The following is a 25,765-nucleotide window of genomic DNA, read 5'->3' on the forward strand; positions in this document are numbered from 1 at the left end:
AACAATAAAACTATGTAACATTATTTCTGCTGGAGCTCCCTAGCTCCATGTGTAGCTATACAACTGTGTTATCCTTCGTTTGTCGCAGCCCTTGTATAGTTTCTTTGTTACTGGAACACAGGTATAGAACAAAACCAAAAATAAAGTCCTGAAGATACCACTGTTAAGAGCAGCTTTTAGTTCTGTAAGCTGAATGAGTCAGTGATGATGCTTGTTGATATGGTAGTGGAAAGGGGCACTGCCACTAGCAAACCAGGATAGCTTTGCAGTGATTTCCAGCCTATGTCACCTGGCCTTCAGCCTTAAGGAAACCTGAGTTTGAACATCAGTGGTCAAGCAGCACCAAAGCAAACAACCTCAGTTGTTGAGTGCTCTCAGTGCTCAAAAGCTGAGTAACAGCTGGCCTTGTGTTTGTCCTTCTGTGCCTCAGATACACGCAGGAAAGACTGACCCAGTTCTCAACCAGCTGTGTGTCCCACTTGTCCCTGGTTTAGGTACTTTTTCTTTCCTCCATTTTCAAAACCAGTTTTAAAGGTGCAGAACTTAATATCCAGCACAAACAGAAGAGATGATTTGGGATACAAGCATAAAGTTACACTAGGACACCACTGAACTTGGGCTTCATGTCCCCCACACCATGCATGGAATGTGCCATGCACAAACAGGGAGGTGGATAAGTTGCTTTTTAATATTATTATATTGTGCTTTTCTCCTACATCAGTTTTACAGTTTATCTCTAGAGCTAGAGTTGTAAGTGCATAACTTAAAAACTGTGCAATATAATAAAGAAAAATGCCACTTACCTGACTTTCCATAACTGGGTCTACAAGAATTCAGAGTCTGACTAGTATGTTAAATATCAGGATGACATAGGACAGCAAAGAGTCAGTCTTTAGAAAACAAAGAATGTCACGTGGCCTAAAAAAGATTACTGAAGGTTTTTGCTTCTCTAAAGGAAAAAAACAGACTATAATAATTTTTCTGTTAAGCCAATCATTTCGGTTTGCGTTCCAATGAAACAGAAAATGTTACTGCCACTTTCTGTCACCCTATATACCATTTCTATATTCCTTCTAAAAAGATCCACTAATTTTCCTAAATGTTTTTTTCAAAATGTGATTTCTCTGTTGATAAATAAAATTCCTCCAATACATATACCACTTTGTAAATCTATTTAAACCATGTTAGGGGCAGAAACTTGGAGGAATTTCATAGCCAGATAAAGAAAATTACTGTAAACAACCAAACAATTTTTTTCTAAAACTACAGAAAATTTGCTGCAGCTTTAAAACACTGTTTAAGTGTCCAACGAAGCTCAAATAATAAGGAAAAACAGCCCCTGGATTTAAAGAATTCTCTAGTCCTGAATGTGCCTTGACACAGCATGGTAAGTAAAATTAATGAGAGCCTGACTTATAAAGGGCAGCACAGAATGAAACCCCCAAAAACCTAAACTACAACAAAACCCACAAATAACCCAACTCTAGCAAAAGCAGAAAAACCAGAAAAACTCTGTCAAATTCCAGAAGAATTAATTGCAATGTGCCAAATTTAAACATAAAATTTTGTTTACAAAATATCACTTGCCCCTTACATACACACAGTACAAACAGATATACTGACAAACTGATATATGAAATAACAGCAAACATTTTAAGATCCTCTCAGTGCAATGAAAGCTAAATTGGTGGGAGAATAGGTAGGTTCAATTTTCTGCAGAGGCATAATATACTTGCAATAATCAGTCTAGACAGATACCTCATGCTCAATGGTACATCCTTTGATATGGAGTACAGAAACCTCAGGGACAGAACATTGTACGGAGGCAAAATTCAGGCCCCTTTTGACTGAGGTCAACTGAAAACCATCTTTACATGTGAGATCAATTGGAGAATGAGTAACATTTCCAGCCTGACACTATATGTGCAATGGTAATTGTAAGATACTGTTCATTCATTCATTCTTCTAACAGTACAGTTTACAGTGCTTTAATTTCCTCATTCACTATATCTCAAATGAACTTTGAGTCCAAATGACTGGAAACTCTCTAATGCAAAGCTGAAAATCTAAAAGACATTTCCTAACTGAAAAATATATTCATGGCGCCCCACACCAAAAAGCATTTTCATAGTAAGTGAGCAGTAAATCAACTTTGCTATATGTACAACTAAAGAATTACCTGTTTAAAGAAAAGGGAGAATCCAAGACAACAGGTAAAGATAAAAAGCAAAAATTATATTCAACATGACTGAAGGATGCTGCAGAACCAGAGTTAAGAGGCCATTTTCCAAAATTTTTCTCTAGACTATCTTATAACCTTTGCAAGTTTCTTGGATATCCAAAAAAGAATAAGCATAAATACACACTGCTTTCTCAGTTACAGGGCAAAGGCACTGCCCTATTTTACCCTTGCTGAGTTTCTTTAGCGCTACTAAAATGTTTTCTTCAATCTCAGGACAGACCTTTTTTCTGGTGTCATGTTCTTCTAGCCATGACATTTCTCTCCATGCATCCTCTTTTTTCACTAAATGGTGACTACCATTTAGTGTAAGTTACTGCAAAAATACAGTAAAAATACCTCCTGATACACATACAGATCAACCTATAGTTGATCTGAAGCTGTGCCATGGAAGCACTGTCCTTACATGTGGGTTTCAATCTTCCAAATGAAAAGACTATGCCAACAAGTATTTGTACTACAGGTAAAAAAATCCTCACATTGTTTATTAAGAAGAATGTTACAATAACACCTCTTTGTGCCTTCTAGTTAAGTGATGAAAGACAGCTTTGAAAGAAATTTGTTCCCATGAGAAAGGGTTACACAGCAAACATGTAACTCTTTCTTAAAATGCTTTTGAAAATTCTGGAGAGAAGAATGCATGACATGCCTTAGCCATTGTCTTCTAAAAGACTTCTGATGAAAAGAAAGTCTGAGTTTAGCTGATGGTTAATGCAATCAAATAGTAGCACTAATAATTCGTAAAGATACCAAGCCCACAAAATACTGAAAACAATCAAAACTCCCTAATACATGTTTTAGATAGAAAAAATACCTGAATCTTCCATAGCATCCCTAAAAAAATATATATATATTAAAAAAAAAATAAAATCATGAAATCACTAAGCACAGTAGGATTATTACATAGTTTGGACTTATGGTTCTAGGTCTCAAGGAGGCTGCAAGAAAGAACTGCCATGAGGGGGAATTTCCTTTATTCCTCTGGGGTGGTCCCTGTGGGAACAAGTTCATCACACAGGGAGTCAAGAAACGGCACTGCACATGCAAAATACAATGTGGTACTACTGTTCTCTTCATCCTTCCCACCTGTGCATGGTACAGGTCCTCAGCATCCCATGCCTGAGCCCTGGGATACAGAGACACTCACTGGCTCTAACTATGGAGTAACTACTTGCTCCCTATTCCCTCAGGTGAAGTGCTGGAGAGAGCAGGAGTGGGACCATGTGAGGAATGCAACCTTCAGCAGGGTGGGGAAGTAGGAAAACTGTCAAAGTGGGGGGAGCAGTCCCATGAATCATGTAGTCACTGCTTCGTACTTTTGGTATCATTCACTGTCACGTGCAGTTGGAATTGCTTTGCTGCCTATCTTGTACCCCCTGTTACATAACGGGAAGTGTCTAGCATTTTATTTCGGTTAGTAACAAATGCTACAAACCAGCCAAAATACATGTGTTGATATCTACAGCACGAGAGGACAGTCTGCTAACAGTGTGCTAAGCACAGACTAAATATTCCTAGAAACCACAAGTTTAGAGGAAATGCTTATTCTAAACATACAGTATCACAATCCAAACGAATCTTTGAAAAGTGGTATTTCCATTCCTGCCTCCCAATATTTCCTGTTGCTTCCACAATCAGATGAACAACAATAGTGACTTTTAAAACAGGCTAATAGCTCAAAAGTCTGAATCACACATAAAGCTCATCTAAAAATAAAAAAACCCCATGTTTCTACAAGTGGCCTAGTATATCAACACAGTACAGCACAGATTCTTATTAAGGTGTGATTTTTATCTCAATGGGATATTGGAAGCAGCATTTCAACATCATTTGAGTCACAGTGCCCTGATTGTGATAACAGAGAGCAGGAAAACGAATGCAAGAAATGTCATCAGCTCCTTCTCTTCTTCTTGGGTTTTCTGGCTCTTGTTATGTTACTCGATCCAAAACCAATACAAATGTGACCCAGAGACATAGACTGGCAGAACAACTACTTGGATGAGAGCAGACGTGGTTTCCTATTTCAGAACTTAAAGTCCTGCCTCTTACAGAAATTTCCTTTTGACCCTAAGTTGCTCTTCTGGCTTTTTTTTTTTTTAACACTTCTTCTATTAAAACATGGATTCAAGAAACATCAAGGTTCAAAATTAAGATTTAAAATCATCTGGAAGTGGATGAGCACATACAAGAGAGCACCTAAAAGAAATGAGAGCACAGCACCCAAATAAGGACAGACTACTCATTGCAAGAGCAACTCCAGTGGAAATAAAATCTCTGTATGCAGTCTTCTTCATTATGAGGATTGAGTACGCAAAAAATATGTGAATGTTTACAGCTTTATTTGCTTTTCACCTTCCATTGATCACAGGATTAACAGTCATGCCATGAAACCAAACGCAAAAGTCTGGTTTTATCATATGCTGCAGCACTTGATAGCTTGCCTTGTCTGTTCAAACCCATAGCATCTCCAAATCAGAAATACATGCAATTGATTCTTTTAATATAGGAATATTTCCAGAAAATATACTGCTTAAATGGACCTCAGTAACACAGAATTTCCATTTCCCCCCTCAACATAATTTCTCCCACTTGCCTTGCTTATCCAACACTACAAAAAAAAGAAAACAAATAGAAATCTGAAATGCCCCTATTTTTAATTCAATCAAATGGCACTGAAAGATTCATTGTGTATCATTGTGAATCATGATATAAAGTTGTCAATTCTTTGAAAAATTTTAGATAGAACTGGGAAGTATTTAATGGTTTTTACTACAAAAGTCTTCTGACCTGATGGGTTCACATTAGTAAGCTGTGAACATCACTCTTAAGAGACTGAGAGTAGTAAAGAGAGGAACATTTATCAATAATGTAATAATATCACAGGTTAAAACTGAGGACAAAATATCACAGTCAGATTTATACAAGTCTTACTTTCTGTGCCAGGGAGATGAAACTTTCTATTATTTACCACAATAAAGAACATTCTGCCTAGAAAGTTTTAAAAACACTGACTTAAAAAAATCCCAGATGTTGGCTGCAGTGACTTTTCTTTACCATGGATTTCATATCCTGCACTGGGATATCCCAGATCCACACTGTGCAGTTTGAGGTATGACTGTAATAGCCAGGGTAAAATTGGTATATGGAATTGGAATTTTTTGCAGGCGTGGCAGGATTTTAAAATGTTGTATCTAGGCTAATAAAATAAATACATGCCATTTGACATCTGAAAGCAGGCTCATTCACAAATGCTATTACAATTCATACAGCACTTCAGAAGTCGTGGGGCAATGGCAACTCATACATACAAATTGCCAAGAATTGGCAAGGATGATAGGTTTTACTTTTGCTGCTTTATCAAAGTCCTTCAAAGAAACTTACCACTTCTTCAGACTTGACATCTATGGGAAAACTAAGGGAAAGTCTCTCTCAACCACAGGAGCTTTTATCTAAATAACTCAAGCCTGATTATTAATTTAGTTGAAAAAAATCATGCTACCCAAAGGGCTATTTGATTATTCTCTCCTGTTGCTACAGTTAATACAAGTATTATAAATCAAACCTGGACTTTGGAAGACTTCATGTCTCTGTGACTAAAAGTCAAGTTTGCAAAACAAATTCCAGATCCTACCATCATGTGATGTAGACTCTGATCTTTTCAAAGCACAGTCTAACTACCAATTACAGTAGAAACTCTCGCACATAAACACTTCATTATTTAATTTACAAAGCAACAGTCTGATTATGTCTCACAATGATTCACAGCAGTGTTAACCTATCTCAGAAACTGCAAGCTCAAACCACAGCAGGCTTCAGAATCAAGCTTTTTGAAGTATTTCAGGTCAGTAACATCATTCCACCTCAGGACCATTCTGCTTTAAAGTAGCTGTGTTGCATCTCTGGTGCTGGAAATTAGTCTCCTCTGGCAGCAGCAGGATATATAAATTAAAATGTGTTTGTCCTAAGTAAAAAGCAATGGGCAGTTATTGATCAGGAATGATCTCCTATCACATGCTTGCAGGTGAGAAACTCCACACACTTCAGAAGTGATGGCGTTTCTCACTTAAGTTCATCTAACATACTGGCACTGTGGTATACACCATACCAGCACCCTATGATCCATGGCTGAGAGTAGACATCGAGAGCATTAAAAAAAAAAAAGTAGGAACTATGAGCAATAACCAAGCAGGTGAAATGTTACAGCTGAAGATCATCTGTTGTTTTTAGTTACTGAAGCAGACTCAGCACAGGTATGCAGCACTATGTAATATCAAAACTGTCCACACATTGGGATCAATTCTGCTTGCCATGGGGTTTGAAGGTCAGCAGAATACAGCCGCATGCATTTCAGAGCTAGAACTAGTTTTGTAAAACATCTTTTGTTGCTCCTAATTTCCAGTCAATCACATGTGGGCAAGAGGACATATCCCACTGAACACATGTTAGCTGACTATGCTTATAAGCAGCGGAATATCAATGCCAGTAATTTTGTTCTCTACTGAGACTGGTTTCTTTAGCAGCAATGAATGCCACGGGCACTGAACAGGAAATGCCGGCATATACCTGGAGACATGCACACGTGTCTGTGCATGACACTTTAGGTAAGAAATTTGGGGCCTCAGAGGAAGACAGTGCAAGAAGAAGATGGACCAGGAGGGTGGAGATGAGGAACTCTGAAGTCAGTTAAGGTGTTGGAAACCAAACAAGAATGGTTGGTCCAGGTTGGGCCTTTGAAACAGCAAAGGTCTGAGCAACCAGTTATGCCGAGGAACATTAACTATTTGCGTCCACAGTCAAGGAAAGCATATCTAGCCCCACACCTAAAAGACTGACCCAACATGGCCCCATCAAGTGATCCAGTTACTGAGTTTTAAGATACCTCTTCATTTGTTAAAAAAGAAGTAGCTACAGACAGAAAGCTGACATTTTAGACAGACTGTCTGATTTTGAAAAGGAGAATGTTGTATCTGGAAACTCATGCAGAATTGCCCTGAGTCTCTCACAGTCACATTTCAGGGAGAACCATGATCACAGCACTCTGCAGGACATTACTTACCTCCAATACAGCAGTAAGAGATCTACCATGCGAAGCATATGTATGCACACATAGAAGATACATAAACAACACGCTTCTGAAAGCTGCAAAAGATGTGCTCTAGGACCCAAACTACAACTGCTTCACTGTGGTGAGCTGTGATTCGTCATTTTTAAACAAAATACAGTACTGAGGGTATTCAGTGTTTCTCTCTATATGTCTAAGAAAACTCATTTAGTTGTACATCTATTCCACCACCCTAAAACCACAAAGCTAAAACGAACTAAGCATTCAATTTTAAAACCACCAGTTTTTAAGAAGTGAAGAGACTAATTTAAAGTATGTTTGGTTGAAAATTAAGGAAAGGAAATACAAGCCTCTAATTATTCTGCAGTAAGACAGGGTATAATTTTATTCCCTTCATTGTAGAGACTCAGGAAAGCATCACTATAAAATGTGTTAAAATGAGAAGGAAATGGCATTTCAAAGAGTTTCCCTTCCTACTTAGGGCAGACCTGAGAGCACGAGGAGCAAGCATGGAGGAAGGAGAGTGCTTGAAGAATAAAAGCACAGTAGCTGGTACTTCTCTGCTGTAACATTATCAGCCTGCTGAGAGCAATTACAATAGCACAGACAGCACTTGCTTTATTGTGACCTTACTGAATTAAATCCGAGGAAAAAAACCTCTGAGATTCAGCAGGGAATTTATTAGAAAATTTTAATGCCAACTTAAATTTGATCCTAAGGCCTCAATATTAAAGGTCATATCCATTACTATACTGTGGGAAACCTTGGATCTCTCTGTTCCTATGTTCCACCCTTTCTCAATTTTGTTTTCTTTCATAAGAGTAGGTCAGGCTCTCCTCTCAGCTTCACAGCACTCTGTATTAGAGGTACAAGACTGCTATTTACATTTTTAAAAGCCTTAGCCAACAAGTCAAATAAAGAACTTTTTTTTTTCAAAAAAAGGTTAAAAAGCCCAAAACAAAACAAAAAACAAAATCAAGCAGCACTGATGAAACTAATGCAGCTGGATTCAATTTCCTTACATGGATATAAAAAATATGCGACCTGATCTAGACCAAATTATCTGTTGCTACTTCCAGATAAACTGTCCTCCTGTCAGGGGACCAGGTATGAACTGACTGCTGACTTGCACACAATAGCATAAGTTGTGTAGTGTTTTTAAAAAATAAATTGTTTACTGTACACAGTTACAAACATTTGAAATTAAAAGTACCATCATTGAATTCTGATCAGCTGAGCTTCACTGCTCTAGTGGAAGGTGTCCCTGACCATGGCAGGGGGCTTGGATTGGAACTAGATGGTCTTTAAGGTTCCTTCAAACCCAAACCATTCTCTTGTTCTATGAAAGGCTCCTTGTTTGTCTGTGGCGATGGTTGCTGGGTACTTCTTAAGCCCCATCACTGCTCTACCCAAAGCTTTCAGCTTTACCACAGGAGGCACATACGCTAAGCACCTGTGAAAAATATAAAGTGCACTGTGAAGCTCCACAGTGCTCTTCTGCTTCCCTGAAGGAAGTATTCTCCAGATTTGCAGCATAAAGTTACTTTCCTTTTAGTTGGAGATGTAGGAAAGAATAGAATCACAGGTGGCCTGTACCATCTTTACCAAAAGATTGAAAAGACCACAGATTCTACTTTTACACTGTATTGATCTTATTCAAATATGAAACTGTAGTAGAGGGAAAAAGCTCCTTAAATTATTTTGTAGCTTACATTCTTGTGACTTCCAGAGTATCTTGAGCTCTCAAGCACCCATATTAGTCAGCATAAATGTGTGAACACAACTCCAGATACCTGCTTTCAATCTGCTCAGCTACTCTCTGAACAAAAGAGTCATCCTCTCTTTTCAGCCTATGAGAATATACATTATGGATATTAATTACACTCCTTACTTTCTCAGTAGTCCCAGTATGCACTCGATGTAGGAGGTCTGAGAAATGGAAGAAGGTTAAAACACAAGTTTCCTGTACCAGGCCCACTTATATTTGAAAACACATCCCACCTGATGACCTGGCAGCAGCTATTTCAGTCTTCCTCCAAAGCACCGGAAAAACCTGACAACTGAACCAGTTTTACTCACACTTCAGGCTGTGATGGCATTAAATATATTTGTGGAGAACAGTGAATAAAAACCTTTTTTTTCTGAACTCAATTCATACAAGATTTTATGTTCTTCATGCTAACAGCCTGTGGCAAGGTTTTGGTAGAGGAGAGACTACAGAAGTAGCTTCTTTAAGAAGGTGCCAGAAGCTTTCTGAAGTGTCTGAGGGAGCCAATGCCAGCTGGCTCCAAGAAAGACCTGCCACTGGTCAAGGTCAGCAGCAGTGGTAGTGCCTCTGGGATATTTAAGCAAGAGGAGAAAAAAAAGAAAACCTTCACGATTGCATCCAGGAGAGAGGAATGAGAGTATGTGAGATCAACAGCTCTGCAAACACCCAGGTCAGTGTAGAAGGAGGGACAGGAGGTGCTACAGGCACCAGAGCTGAGACTCCCTTGCAGCCTGGGGTGTTGACCATGGTGATGCAGCTGTGCCCCTGCAGTCCAGGGAGGTCCATGGTGGAGCAGAGATCCACCTACAGCCTGTGGAGGACCCCACACTGGAGCAGGTGGATACCTGAAGGAGCCTGGGACCCCATGGGAAGCAGGCTCCTGTCAGGACCTCTGGACTGGTGGAGAGGAGCAGGTTTGCAGGCAGGATCTGTCACCTTGTGAAGAACACAGGCTGGAGCAGTCTGTTCCTGATGGACTGCACCCCACGGGAATGACTCACACTAGAGAAGTTCAGACAAAGACTGTCTCCTGCAGGAGGGACCTCACGGTGAAGGGGAAGAGTGTGAGGAGTCATCTTGGAGGAGAAGGGAGCAGCAGAGATGATGTATGATGGACTGACCACAGCCTGCATTTCCCAGCCTCTGCACAGAGGAGGTAGAGAAAATTGTGAGTAATTTTAAGCCTGGGAAGAAGGGAGGAGTGGAAGTAGCTGTTTTTAAGATTAAATTTTATTTTTCATTACCCTTCTCTGATTTGATTGGTAATAAACTATACTAATTTCTCCAATATGGGTTTGGTTTGCCCATGAGGGCAATTGGCGAGTGATCTCTCCCAGACTTATGTTAACCCATGAGCCTTGCATTGTGAGGAGATAACAGCAGCTTTGGTGAGCACCTGGTGTCCAGTCAGGGTCAACCAACCACACAGCCACACTAGATTTACTTTCATACACATCTCAAGTACCTTAGTAGGTCTGAAACCAAAAGCACAAATAAAATTTGAATGCTGCTGAAAGGTCACCACTACTTAAAGACTTGTGTTCGTTCATGCATTTATATGCTGACCTAAGTTCACCTTTCTAGACGTGGATGCGAATGACCTCTAGCTCAGAACCTGTGCAGCAGTGTCTGGGCTGATGTGGCAGACCAGCTGCACTCCAGATGTCTGCTTTAGAACCTAAATATCACTTATTCACATAAGCAACCTACTGCAAAGCCCTCTACATACAACATGAAGGTGCTTAATCTGCCACGCTAAAGAAAGTGCCAATGGATTTGTCTCGTGAATTGCTTTACCCTTCAAAAGAGATTGATTACACATATTTGCTTTAAATGTAATTGGACTTGGTAACTACTGTAATTTTGTTTAATAGCTGTTTTTTATCAGCCTTGTCTCATTCAAAAAAAGGAGGGAGAGGTTTAAGTTATGATTTAGGACATTTACAAGAAGTCAACAAAATGACTGCTAGACTAAACTGGAATATTTAATACTTAAGTCTTTCAAATAAAAACCAGCCTTGATGTTCCTGGTGTTCACACTGGTTTTCACTTACCTAGAAAACAGCATCATCTTCTAAGTCATTCTTCACTGCTCATTAGGCATGGTTTTTAGTTCTTATACTGTCTTTGATGTAGCCTATAAAACTATACAGTAAGACCGACACAATGTGGTCAGCATCCTGCCAGCTTCTGTCTGTGCAGATTTCCTTCTTCGGAATACTGCTCCTTGGGTTTAAAGGAGACAGAGAAGAGAGCAAGGTGGATGATGAAAGTATACCTTCTGAAATAGACAGTGTTGTAAGACTTCGACTATCATGCCTTAATTCCTGCTGTAAGCATATTTTGTGAACTTGGGCAAATAATTTGCTTCCCTGTGCACCCAATTCTTTAAATATATGCTTATATTTAAACAGAGCTAGCCTCCTTCCACCTCATTATCTTAAGGACATTGGTGAAATGCACCATCAAAATCAGGATGTCTTGAAGTCCCAACAGCTCACTGCTATTTCTGCAGAGGAGCAGTAGAACTGGTAATTCTCTCTGTCCTCTGTCTTGCCTCTACAGCTGAGAGAATGGAAGAAGTCCCAGCCTTAAAAATTCCCTGGAGATGACACAACAAATGAGTACTGTCATAGTCACAAAATTATTAATAATAAAACAAGCAGTTTGAAAAGACTTCACTTTTTTTTCCCCATAAAGCATATTCTACATGTGGTAAAGGTATGTTACTGTCAATGGGCCAGTTCAGTATTATTTGACAGCATGACTTTGCATACCAATTTTTTTCTCCTCTTCCCTCATGAGTATACATACATCATTTTAAAAGCAATTTACAACATGTCAAAGTGCTTAAGGAGACTCTTAAAAAATCTAATGTATGAAGTTAACTATTGGCATGATTTATTATTGAAGTTCCACAGTTACAATTTGACAATTAAGAAATATTGATAAATGTAAACACATTATTGATGTCAATTAAAAAGCACAAGATTGATTAACCTCCCAGAGGTATACTGGCATGAGCAGTTAGAGGATAATCACTCCCACTAAGTATTCACTACTGACAAATGTGCATAAAAATTAGACTTCCATGAGACGAGAAATATTTTCATTCAAAATTAAGATAATTTGAACACAGAACCAAAGTAATGGGTCAACAACAAAATCAAGACAATTATAAACAAGATCTGTATTAATGTGAAAGGCTAAGTGATTAGGTCACATAATGCTCTCATTAACCACACACTTGGGTGAAAATATGGTTAAGAATTATCAAACCAACTGTTCAGCCAGTCTCTTATGCTCACAGAAGAAAAACCATGAATGTTGCACTACACTGCAATATTCATAACTGCCTTGATGAGGGACAGGGCCTTATTTTTACAGCATAAACAGCAGATCTTTGTTTTAAACAATGCATTTATGCATTTTCTACTGGTGACAAAATTATAAAGGTGAGTTCAAAACTCTGCTTAGTAATGCTTCACTTCCTGCCAAGCAAACAGCCAAGGAAGGACATTCAGGTAGCACATATCTCAGAGGGGAAACATGTATTTGACATACCCCAGAAAGCGTAACAGGAATCAGTCAAATTGTGATTTAAATGTGACTGGAAGAGTTTGGGATCCTTCTTTCTGCTTCTTTTTAGTTGCTTTCAGAATTAATGTACTGGCATAATGCCTGTCACAAAGATGAAGGGCACTGCAGCTGTAGCTCTCATAATGGCCAAAAAAAACCCAGGCTCACCTCAGAAAGCACAAAGCTAAAGACAGCAGCAATGCACCAAGCACCAAGGAGACTGCGTAAACACTAATTAAACTTCACTCTACACTTTTGTCTAGAAAACAGCTTTCCCTGCCTAAACTTCCAAGGGCCTGATCAGACATGCTGCTATTAGAGTCTAGCAACTTTCTTCCCTAAGCCTGGCCTTCATCACAACTTCATGGAGCAAACACATTTCCCTCAAATACAAGCAACTTACTACAGAGACACTAGATAGAATCTGAATTACTGCAAAAAATATAAAATTGTAAAATAACACATCAATGATAAAGCTTCCTTGCTTGAAAGAGCTTTTATGTGAAGGCCACATATATATTTATTGTCAAAATAAAAGTAGGTCACTGTGAACTTTTACCTGGTTGCAAATAATTCAGTCAAATGTATTAGTGACAGAGACCATGTCTGGTGCTACGATAACCCACAGTGGTATTCAGTGGATGCCCAGAAGATTACAATACATGCAAACATACTAGACACAAAGAACATGAAGAGGGTTGTTTCTTTTCTAAGTAACTGTTTTTTTCAGAGTTTTGTAAAATGCCAGTTAATGTTGGTGGACTGTATAAACAGCTTCATTCTGACAAGCAATTTTAAAATAAGAAAGCAAGTGTCACCTTTTGACACTTGAAAAGTGAAAATTGAAAAGTTTTAGTGACGACCAAGAAGCATGAAGATAATAAGATGGGCAAATATGAAGCAGTCATGAAACCAGATTCTTGGGGCAAATAAGGCAAATGGAGGTTTTTGCAGACTGCCCTTGAGAATGAAGAAAACAGTAAATTCTTTAGACTTGAAAGACCATCTGTGGAAGAAAGAAAAAAAAAAGCATCTGATTTAGAGTGGCAGGGGAAAATTTTAAATCGTATTTTCAGTGTGCTGTGGGGAGAAGCGATGTTCATCTGAAAGGCCAGAAAACAATGCAAGTAGCTTCATGAGGAGCTAAAATGTCTCCTCTTCCCTCTGTTAGCTGTAAATGGAAAAACTGAAATTGTAATATGCTGAAAGACCAATGATTGAGCATGGTGTTGGGGGGGAAACGGCATTAGAAAAACCCACTTTGCCACCAGCTACAGGACCAGGTGACTTTTCAGATAGTGAGAGTGCCAACACCAACCTTGTCATCCTGAATTACAGAGTGCAGTTCAAGGGCAACAGAACACAGTCCTGGGGATCAGAGGCACCAGACAAATGTGCCAAAGCTCCTCCTGGAGGGAAGTGTGCCTGTTCAGTTGCAGTGGCAATGAATCTGACAGGGTCTCCTTCCAATGAGCAATACAGAATCAGGATGGAAAGTTTTGACATGAAGAAAAAAAGAAATAAAACTACAACAGATTAAAAAGCAACCAACAAACAATAAGAGATCAAGAGATCACTGTTTCAATAACAGCACTTTTGTCTCTCTCCCTTTTTTAGAAGTCTTCAAAACAGCAATTCCTCTAACTTCCTCAAGGTCTAGCTGTACTTAGAACTGGTCTAGCCATGATAAGGGACTCTCACGAGAGATCAATATTCTAATGCGAATGTAAGTCACAATACATACACAAGGCTTTTACAAGGTTATACGTTTCATAAATAACACAAAGGTTGCCATACTTCTCCTTTTCTTATTCAGTAAAAAAGAGAACCTCCACAAATGTTCTGCTCTGCAGCAGACAGCACACAGCAAGAAAGACAAGAAGTTGCTCAAAGGTTAATACACTTTAATGCGAGAAACTCAATCTTCAAACCCTCCCTCAATGGGCACCACTGCAAACCAGACTGACAGGCATCAAAGCAAGATCACACAGTCGGATTAGAAACACAGTAGAAGTCATTTGCTCTGTGATCAAAACTACAGCACTTATTTCTACTTTCCCTCTCTTGACAGTACTTTTTATCTGTACTAAGACACATACACACTTGCTGTTACCGCATTTGGAAAAGCCTCCTTGAAGTTTTGCTGCAACAGCCACCCCTAAGAGCCACATTCATTTACACCCTGGGCTGAAACCTTTGGGACACCAAACACAGCAAAGCAGAAAGCACAAAGGGACAAATGGCAGAGGGACACATCTGCCTGAAAATGTGATCTTCCCTTGCTTCTTGAGCTTTCTTCAGCACAGAATGGTTAATGCTCCTAAGTGTTTCAAGGAGCTACTGACCATCCAGGCTGATAAAACTTATTCTTTTCCATATGGAAGTTTACACTCAGCATTTGCTTTATTGGATGTGACATACTGCCACGCCAAGTTGCTCACTAGAAAGTAAGTCCTTCTCCTGTCCTTCAGACAGCCCTCATCTGTGCAGAACATCAGATGTTCACAGCTCTGGATGTATTATATAATTACTGTTACTATTTATGATATGGCTCCAACCTCACTGGATTAGTCATTAAATACATGCAACAAAAATAATGACAGTTCTTTATGACAGATAATTACAGTATTTTAAATGCATTGACCAAAACTCAGCAGTCTTTATTTTTAGGAAAGGTTACTGCATACATCAAATGCTGCGTTTTACCCTAAGCTCTTACATCAGAAAGACAAAGCCTCATTCCACCTCTGAATCGCCGCTGCTGGCAGCCTAAAGGTTATTTTCAATGTACAGTCTAGTTTGGAATTTAATACTGCAGACAGAACCTGCCACTTGTAGTTTAGTCAGTGGAATGAACAGCAGCAAATCACTTGTGAAAACACAATCTTGCTCTCCATCAGGAGAGTTAAATGAAAGCCTAAGGAGTAACACTGCTCTGGAGACTCACACAGGTGTAACCTGGAGAGCCACGCCACCTGAAGATGACTAAAATGTCTATTACTCTTCCTGCACCCTCAGGTGCCAGAAATTAAGCTGATATGACAGCTCTGGGCTTTTGGCATCTGTTCCAGTGTTGCACATCTCCAAAGCTAGTCTACATGCCAAGATGAAAAAGGTATCTGGAAAATTTGGAAAATCTGGAAAACAAGACCTCACTGATAACAAGTTCTGTGAAAGGGCAAGTTCTGATTCAGCTGGGTTTCTGTTTAAATTTACCAAAACTTTTTCAAAGTCACTCTTATGACACCTTTTGCTTTGTTCCTCCTCCTTTTCAACCCCCAAAACCTTACGGATATTTACTGTACATAAAATATATTTACTCTCCTAACTGAAATACAAAACTAGTATATCTCTGAATTTACTGTTTCCCAATTTCCATTTGAAAATTTCTTTCGTTTACTGAAAGATAAGTTTTATCCATCCTGCTTTGCATTCCTTCCCCTGCATCTGTGTCTCTTTCTAAGTCAGGAGCTCTGAATTTTAATATATGTTAAGGATTTCCATTGCTTTCTTAATCATATTCTTCCTGGTAGGTTACTGTTATTAAGTATTGGAAGTTTTCAAAACACATGTTAAGTGAATGCAACATGAACATAACAAAAGGATTTAAACTACCTCAAGGAAAAGAAGATACGTAAAAATATCACCCCAAAGAGCTTTGAAATTTAAAAAAAATTAAAATTAAAACCACCGACAAATGCAGGAAAATGCCCCCAGTGGCTTCTAAACACTAAGTCAGCTGATTTGAATTTAGTTTGTGGCTTTGCCAAAGGCTTCTGAATTATTTTGGTAATTGCACGTAAGGAACCAAACAAGTGAGAACTCATGATGTGGTAAAGCAATTAAAAACTGACTACCAGTACTGCAACAGTCTAGAAGCAAGAGAAATGCAAGAAAATGCCAAACATTTTCTATATTCTAGCTGCCAATCCAAGGATTTGGAAGCGTATAGGTAGCTAATGGATACCGTGCAGCTACTTGATAAAGCTGTTTCTTCAGGATATTCATCCATTGTTTGATTATGCCACTCACTCCTGCTCTTCTACTGTGAATGAAGCATTTTAAAACTTTACAGTGTCTACACTTGCTTTAAGTACAGCTTAATGGCCAGAGAGGTAAGAAAAATTCTCTGGGTGTAATGTCAGCTCAATCCCAGCTGGAAAATGATGTCCAACCGTAATAAATAAAAATACATTGCACAAATAAAAGCCAAAACTCCTAAGGCCAATCCTCTTATCTAAGAACTGTAAGGTTACAATTTTGTGATAGAAAAATATGCATTTGTGTAGAGAAATGGGTATTTGCCACTGTGAAACTGGAAAAAAAAAGAGATAAAAGTCAAAGAGCTTCTCAGGAAAAGCAGTAAAATAATCTGTGATTTTAAAGCTTCCTTGCACGTGACAAGCTTGATAAGAATAAGCCATATTAGAACTCAAACAGAATTGTCTGCCAGCAGGAAGACATGACTTGCCAACACCACACACATTCCTGAGCAGTAGCGTGGTGCTGCCCCTTGTGTTCTAAGAACTTTTACAGCTATTCTTTTCTCTTGGTCTCAAAACTGCTGCCAACATAATGAAATACATTACCAATTTTGCAACTTTCTTACATATTCATAAAAATTAGACATAAATATGACCTGTAGCCTGAAACTAATACTAATGAGTTTTCAAAATTAATCTTCTCCTGCAAAGGGCATCCAGCCTACAGTGCTCTGCGCTATAAACACAACTTGTTCAGATAGCCAGAACATTTCTTAAAGTTTGGTAAGTTCTTTCTAACAGTAAATTCCAATGTCACAAACAACTGTGTAAATTGGTACCAGTCCTCCAAATACTCAACAAAATGCTTTCAGTCCAGAAGTACATACACCTTGACAATTACTAATATAGGAATATTTGCTGCTCAAAGGATGAGCAGTCAATTCAAACCAGGTGAAGTAAAATAGGGTTGTATTTCTACCTTTCATTTTTTATAGCAACTATAATTGAAGTTGCTTGTCTTGCTAATATTTATTAAACATGCTTTAATATTTATGTTATTTTGATTAACAGAAAGTTTCCTCATGGCTATATTGTCATCAATTCATAATAATAAGAGTGTTGTATTAGTACATTGACTCAGTTTAATTTCCACTTCCATTCAAGTGTTACTCAAATTTACAATATTGCCAAGATAAGATACTGCTAATGAGTGCCCCAGGAGGGCACAATACTTGGCCTCACACAGCTGCACTGGCAACTTGGCTTGCTGAAAAATAAAAGATCCAGAAAAATTGTTCTTATTTTGCACAGGTTTCAGCACAAGACCATACTAATAATTTTGACTATGAAGAAACGTAAGAATATGAGATCAAAATCTCACACTAAGTATGATGTGGGCTTTTATCAAGGTGTAGTCATGAAGCATTTCATTAAGAGAAATGGAGCTAAAGTTACTACAAGCAATGGATATTTCCAGGATTAGAATGTACTTTACAACATGCTGCAAACATGAAAAATGCTGCAAGTACTCAGAACTTATGATAACAGTGGAACCTTTCTAACCAAGGTTTCATGCTTCAACACCACATTCTTTCATTCTACACATCTGAAGGGAACAGTAAGAGAGGTTAAGCCTGAGGAAAAACAACGCAGACTAAAAAGAAAAGTTTATCTGTTCTCAGCTGTAAAGGAGGTAGATCCACAAGTCCTGACTGTCTGAGTGCTCACGGTGCATCTTTTGTCTTCTTGACCAAGGTTTGTGCAAACCAGGATTCTCATCAGTTTGGACTGCTTAAAGAGACAAACAAAAGCTGTGAAATATTAAAACCCTTTGAAGAGTACTGTAGTTGTATGATGTTAAAACCAGTAAAATTGATCATAGAGGCTCAGAGCTGCCAAGAAAAACAAAATAATCCTTCTTAGCTGGACAACAAGATTACTGGCAGTTTCTAGCTACAATATAAAACTGAGGAGAAAGCACTGCAGAGGAATATGGAAGAATGAGACATCCTATAAATGAAAACAAGGCTTTAATCAGAGCACATAGGTCTACTATAGCTTTTGAACTTCACTGTTATGTTTTCAGTTCAAAACCCGAGAGACAGAATATCATAAAGAAAACTTCAAAACACTCAATATTAGCCAGTCTTCAAAGTGGCTTTTATAAATCTCAAATTTCAGCAGCAGCAATGCAAATTCAGCGCTAATTCTCCTACCACTAACAAACTAACATTGCTAATGTTAGTTACTAATAGAAACTCACAAATTAAATCATGTTAGCATAGCTGGGAAATGGCTGTTATGACAATCGTCAAACAACTTCAAGACTTCACCTCAAATTTAAAACTTTCTATTTCACACTTATTTGTAACACTGTATTTCCCCCAACACCCTTCTCCACAGGAAAGACATCACAAAATTTTGTAGTTTACACAGTAAACACATACGCACAAAAATCTTTGCCAACAGTGTTGGCAAAGGAACATGAGTTGTTCCTTCCTTATAGCCAGGCTATTATAAAATCGAAAGCAATAATAAGCAGAGGAGGACTAAGCTGGAGATTAATGTTCTTCCATGCTTTTCAGCATTATAAAGGTACTTTTATAACACTCGAGCAAATTGTACAGTGACTGACATGAACAAAATGACAGTAATCTGTCACTACTTCACATTTCCCACTAGGCTGATTCAAATAGTTATTTATGAACCTTACACTTCAGTGGTCACTTTGATGACTAAACCATAAATTAAAATGTAAAGTGAATATAAATTTTATTTTAGAGTAACAACAAATTGTCAGCAAGGAGGGAAATTATTTAATTTCTACTGACATACTAGAAAAAGTCAGCAATACCAAGATGAACCACATCATAATAAGCCCCAAACTTAGCAAAAAACTGTATGCTACATCTCATGCTTGCTTCAGTGCTTCTGCATTTAAAAATAAAAGCACTTTATATTATGCTTGGTTAGTTTTAATATAAAGTTTTAATAATGTCAGATGACTTCATTACTTAGATCTTCAATTAAACAGTGAGGAAGAATGAACTTTTTCTACAGAGCATGATGAAATTTGACAGCAAGTAAATATTAATATGAACTTACATGCTCAGGTTTTTAATACTCCCAATGAAAATATTTTAATTTTTACAACATTTATCTCTCGCTTTACAGATGGGAGTGAGACGACACCGAAACATAATGGAAATTCTACAAAGCATAACAGTTTGTAATTTTTTAGGGAAAAAAAAATTTATTAACCAAATAATCAACTTTTACAGGGATGCATGTCAAAAAATTATCTTGATAAAATAATTTTTTCAGATTATTTTTTGTTAAAATGTTCCATTGCCTATTATATTGCTGTATAATAACATTTATTATCCATAACTCTTGAAAACATGTAAGATAAACTCTTCCAAAGGTGAATGAAGCATGATTGTACTTTGGAAAATGTCTAGAAGTGCAACATTAAAGAGATACTTCAACCTAAGTTTTACTGTGTTAGCAGTGTTAAAAATGGGAAGTTGTGTCAGTGGCTTTAATATTCCTTGATTTTCAAGTATATTTTCCCTGAAACTCTTACATGGAATGACAGTGATCCAATTTAAAACCAACTTCAGCAATTTGGTTTTTCAGGTTGGAGAAACCCCTTAAATAGCGGATGTTTGAAACAAAGATGGAAAACCCTGCAGGCTTAGCAATAACTGAGGCCATTCTGAATTATTCTGGTATGTCCCAGTGACACAGTAACAAATGCATAACAGAAAGATGTTGACTGATGCTGAGGGACAATCTTTATGCTAAAGGAAAACTTCAAAAAAGGTGCAAGGCAAGACGTCCACCCTAGACAAGAGTCTAGCCTGTCAAGAGTCTGTTTAAAAGAAACAATATATTTATCTAAGGTCTACAGAAACAAGGTAATCTGGGTTTACACAGGACTTAGAGAGGAAAGAGGAGTTTTATTTTAAAATCTGTCCCAGACGTATTAGAACTCAGATCAACAGAATCATGTTTTGCTGAGAAAAAGAGTTGGAAAGTTTTTATTTAGCATGATTTTATCTTAAGCAAGAATTAGAAGCGCTAAAAATGTCAATTATCACCTACAGATCTGAGAAAAAACACCCCAGCATTCAAATATAATTGCATTGGAAGAATCCAATCCAAATTACTTCTTTGAGAAACACTTAAATAAAAAAAAAAAAAAAAATAGCAGTGTTTGGGTTAAAAAAAAAGATATCAAAACTATGGTAGCACAAAACAACACCTGATCCTGGGAGAAGAAAATAAAAAAAAAATGAACCTGCACCTAAGTATCCATACTTAATTGTCAAATCAAAGGGCACAGCTCCCTACTAAAATAAGAATCCATCTAACTGACCTGATGGTTGTTTAAAGAGCCTTATTAAACCATTGAGGAGCAGGTGCACATAGTTGTTCAGTGTTTAATAAAAGTACTACTGAGCTCTGACTGGTGTCAGCAAGTGCAGATTTTGCAAGGAGGAGCAGCTTAAGTACTGCAAGTGCCCATAGAGACAAATAAAGTCAGACAAAAACTGATATTCACCTAGAGATATTTTAAGCAAGAATCTCTTTTTTTTCCATCTCTAGTGGCATAAAACACTTAAATAAGCAATGGACAACTCCTATAAAAAATGAGAAAAACATACCTGCCGTTGAATAATCTTGAGGTTTGCTTTGGCTTTATTCAGTAGTTCTTCTATTTTTTCAGAATCCACTATGTTTTTGTTTTCTCTAAAGGCATCTCTTATCCTTCTGATGGCGTATGTTCTAAATGCAAACAATAAGAGGACATGTATTCATGGATGTGCCATGATTTATGTAATTTCAACATTCTTTAAAACATATTGATATAAAAAATAAAATGCACACTCCCCATATATATGTATTTTTTTCTCAGTTTTAGACATATAACTTTTTATTCAGGGTTGCCTGAGTTGAAGTAGTGACCAGATCCTGTAATTTAAAAAAAAAGTAGTCCTATTGAAGGTTACTGTAGAAAAATGTCATATTTCAAGTATCAATCTAATTGATATCAATCAAGTATCAGCCTAACGGCTTGTTTGTGCTGAAGCCATACTATTGGATGCCCAGCATGGAATACTGCAAAACTCAAGAACATTACAAAAAAGCTAAGGACCAGAAAATCATTCCCCAGCCTATTTCGAACCAGTATGACTATTCTTAACCTGCATATTCAAAAGGTCATTGAGCTAGACACTAAATACAATATACACTTCTACTAGATGCAATGTTGTAATCTCGCAGTCAACAAAGGTAGATTGATGGACCAATTAACAAAAAAAGGGCTCTTTCCCTGTCACCCTCTTCCTCTCTTGACAGGGTGAATTTTACCCCTCAGTCCAACACCTCCTCATCCATTTCCCCACTAAGAAGCAGTAACAGGACATGAATTCTGCAAGCTGGAAGAGGTTATGATCTTTGCTTTCAGAGAGGAAGGTCCAAAACTGCAGCTTTCCCCAAATCCTGCCCTTTTTTCCAAAACGGTTAATTACTTTCACATACTCTATAGTGTACTGTCATCCTCCCTCCCCTCCCCTGCCAAATAGGGCAAATGTACATATGACAATAAAATTTTCAAACGGAGCAGTGGATACTTCCATTACATGCGTCCTTGGGAGGGACTGGAGAAATGCAGTAAACTGATCTTGCTCATCTATCTTCCTCGTGTTCCAATTCTGTACCACCACATCACATCAGTACCACTTTTGCTACAGAAAGTAAAACCCTATGTGTGTCACTGGAAGGAAACAAAAGGCTACAAAATACCCACACAATTAGTTTAATATTTCAACAACCCTTTCCAATTTTGTATAAAAATGGAACACCAGAGATAGAATTGCCTGAAACTCTGTCATAGCATATCCAAGGACAAGACTGAAAAATAAAATTATCGGGGGAGGAGACTGAGGAGAGAGGAAGAGGAAAGATGAATAGCCAGTGGCACTCCATTCCATTAGATGGTGCTATCCAGCTCCTAATGCAGCTTTCACCAGCCAAGCAGCGTATTTTGTCTTTGAGCTCATAAATAATACATTTCAATCACAGGAATCAGGATGGTTGTGGAGTGCCACTCTGCCGCCGCGCTCCGGCAGATGGTGTGTGCTTTTAATTAGGGCCTGTTCACCTATAATGTGACACTGGGGTGTGTGAGGGAGTGAGCGAGTGTGTGTTTGGATGTGTGAAGTTAATAGAATGTATTAAATATGGAAGCTCAATCTCATCTGCAGCTGTTGTCCTAGCAAGACATGAAGGGGAAGCTGATTATTTCTTCTAGAAAAGAAACAACCCCAAATCATTAATATATAGTGTAATTCTGTTGCTTGATAATGGTGAGATTTCAAATCACCCCATAGACATATGTAAGGTTAAACTGTGCAAAACATAATATTTTCTGAAAGAAAGGACAGGTTTCCAAGAGATACAACAACAAACATATATGTATCTTTAGCGTAAAAGAAAAAACAACAACAACAGCAGCAAGTATCTATTAGTGGGTACAAGTCTTTCAAAATGCAATACAAATGAGTAAGTGCTATCTACATAAAAAAGATAGATGGGACAAACCAAATTCTTGTTCAGTGTAACACCTACAGACTGGAATTTTTTTTTGTTTTGTTTTGTACATATGGTGTGTTAATTGTTCCATTTTCTCTCTCTTCCTCTAATTACACCCAACAATTGTTGAGAAATAAATGTACATAGAAAACAGACAAATTTTTATCTATAATCACAAAGTTGCACTGTTTTCACTTCTATATTTTTATCTTTAATTTTTTAAACCTTTATGAGTTTTAACACCCAAAGGAAGGTATTTTATATAGGCTTTAACACAATCTTAATTCTATGGCTAAATCCATGTATCTCTAAACACACTTCAAAGACTAACTCTGTAGACTGGCACTATTCTTTACAAGTTACACTGAGATTCAATGTGTCACTTAAAATAAGGATGAGCTCAATTCAAAGCTCAAACCCAAAACTACAGTGACTGTAAAATATCCTTTCTTCACCATTGAGAGGAGCCAGGGAAATATTTTACCGACATTCAAATTCTCTAAAATTATGTAAAAAGTGTTAAGTCAAGATATAAACAAACTGGAAGGCTTTTTTTTTGTGTGTGTGTGTGGTTTTTTTCTTTTAAACAACAGCTTTTTATATGCAGCAGCAGCTGTGAGCAGCTTCAATTCAGCACCTTGACACTCTATATTTCAACAGTTTCTGAACGAAGAATGCATTAAAAGCTAGAACTATCATAAGAAATGCAATATTGCTTCCATGTCTATGAAAAACTAAGCCCTTCTGAAAGCACAGTAGTGTGTGTAAGCAACACATAGTAAAGACACACATGTATAAGAATAACCTATTCATTCAGATATGTATCTGTTGGGTTTTTTTTTTTTTACAGAGCACACTGCTCCAGAGATCTCCTGGCTGATGAACAGACTGGTCTGTTGGAGTGCTGTTCTAATGGAGTGTATTTCAGTTCAGTGAGCATAACACACCAAACCCAAACCTGTGACATTTGAAGGCACACCTAGAATGTATGTGAATACATGGTTGTCTTCATAAAACTTTACATTATCCTAAAAGAAACACTATCTGCAGACAGTGTGAGAGCTGAAAAGAAGACTGGCAAGTGAGGTGATGGCTGTACCTTACAGATGATTATTTACCCAAAGGGGCACAAAGGAATTGCAACAAGTTTAAGCCAATGTGAAGAGGAGCAATTGCAATTTTGCCACCCTGGCAAGCACAAACCCTCCCCCTGCCTCCTTTAGACCAGCACAGTCAGTCTGATATTTGGCCTCAGCTGAGCCAGTCCAACTTGGGAAATTGACAGATGACCAACCTATTACAAGATGTAATAACTTCACTTTTTGTTGTTTTGGGATTTTTTTACAGATCAGTGGGCTTTATCAGCTCTCCATGGAACTGGATAAGCAACATCACTGAGAAGGAGGGAATACAGGAGTACTGATTTTGATGGATAGAGCTTGCAATTGATCCCATTAAAAAGGCCAAGAAAGTCACACAAACAATGGGGACCTTTCAGTTAGAAAGGACCAAACTAACTCTCCAGAGAAACAGAATAGGAAAGCAGTTTTGGATGCAGTACACTCAAAGAGCTCCTATAGACCTGTGGGAAAAGCCTAGTTCCTAATGCAGTAGTATTCATTAGGAAATATCATTTAAATTAAGTCTTAAACTACATTTCTACATTTCACAATTCATTATTTTTCCCACCTATTTGAAAACAGGTACTGCAAAATGTCTGAAAGATGCAAGAAGGTATTTTGCAAGTGCATTGAAATTTGAATAGAGAACACCTTTGATTTTATCTTTTGCAAAGACTTCTCCAGTGACCTAATGACAGCAGGACCCAAGCAAGAGTGTACAGTTGAATATATTCACTCAGTGCTCTCATACATATGCACACTCAAAACACCTCTTGTGATCCCTACTTACGTGCATCTGTCACACAATTAATTCCCAATTAAATCAAAATAAGGCCCTTGATGGGCAGTAGACTCAGTGTGAAGGCTTCAGAGCAAAGCCAGCGCAGGTGGATGGCTACACAAGGCAACAGATGCCCATCAGCAGAAAGCAGGACTGGCTGGGGGTTAATACGAGAACAAGCACAGGGCCAAAACATTACCATAGATTCTCTGGCAATGGGGACTGCCTGCTAATGTTATGAGACTACCAAATAATTGTAAAAACTAAAGAGAAAGCAGTCTTTGGTCCAATACTCTACCTTCAAAGAGCTCCTCTCTTTTCTTCCCTGAAGCACAATCAAAAGCCTAATGTGTCCCCATAAAAATGAAGTCTACAAGAAGCAAAGTCTGAAACAACGACTATAAATGAAAAATGAAATCACAATCCAGGTACTTCAGAAAATAATAACTGCTGGGGGACTTATATATTTTATTTCAAAATGTTTACTTATATCATGCCTGACCAAAAAAAAAAATAAAAATCTTTGTGCTTTGCTAAATGAAAAGAAGCTAAAACATCACACTTGCTTAAGTACACAGTTCCGAACTTTCGAAATAAACCTGGCCAAGCAATGTTTTTCTCAGCACCACTTT

General features: G+C 37.9%; 1 protein-coding gene across 1 annotated transcript in view; it reads right to left on the reverse strand.

Annotated features, from left to right (window-relative positions):
- Positions 1–25,765, reverse strand: part of LYRM4 (LYR motif containing 4) — an 86,194-nt gene that overhangs the window by 43,517 nt on the left and 16,912 nt on the right. The window contains exon 2 of the mRNA XM_005525315.3: positions 21,302–21,422. Within this exon, the coding sequence (XP_005525372.1) occupies positions 21,302–21,422 (121 nt within the window). The remainder of the gene's footprint in view (positions 1–21,301; positions 21,423–25,765) is intronic.

Source organism: Pseudopodoces humilis, chromosome 1, assembly GCF_049639895.1.
Source record: "Pseudopodoces humilis isolate 2021_Gansu_Grassland_sample_001 chromosome 1, ASM4963989v1, whole genome shotgun sequence".
NCBI lineage: Eukaryota > Metazoa > Chordata > Aves > Passeriformes > Paridae > Pseudopodoces > Pseudopodoces humilis.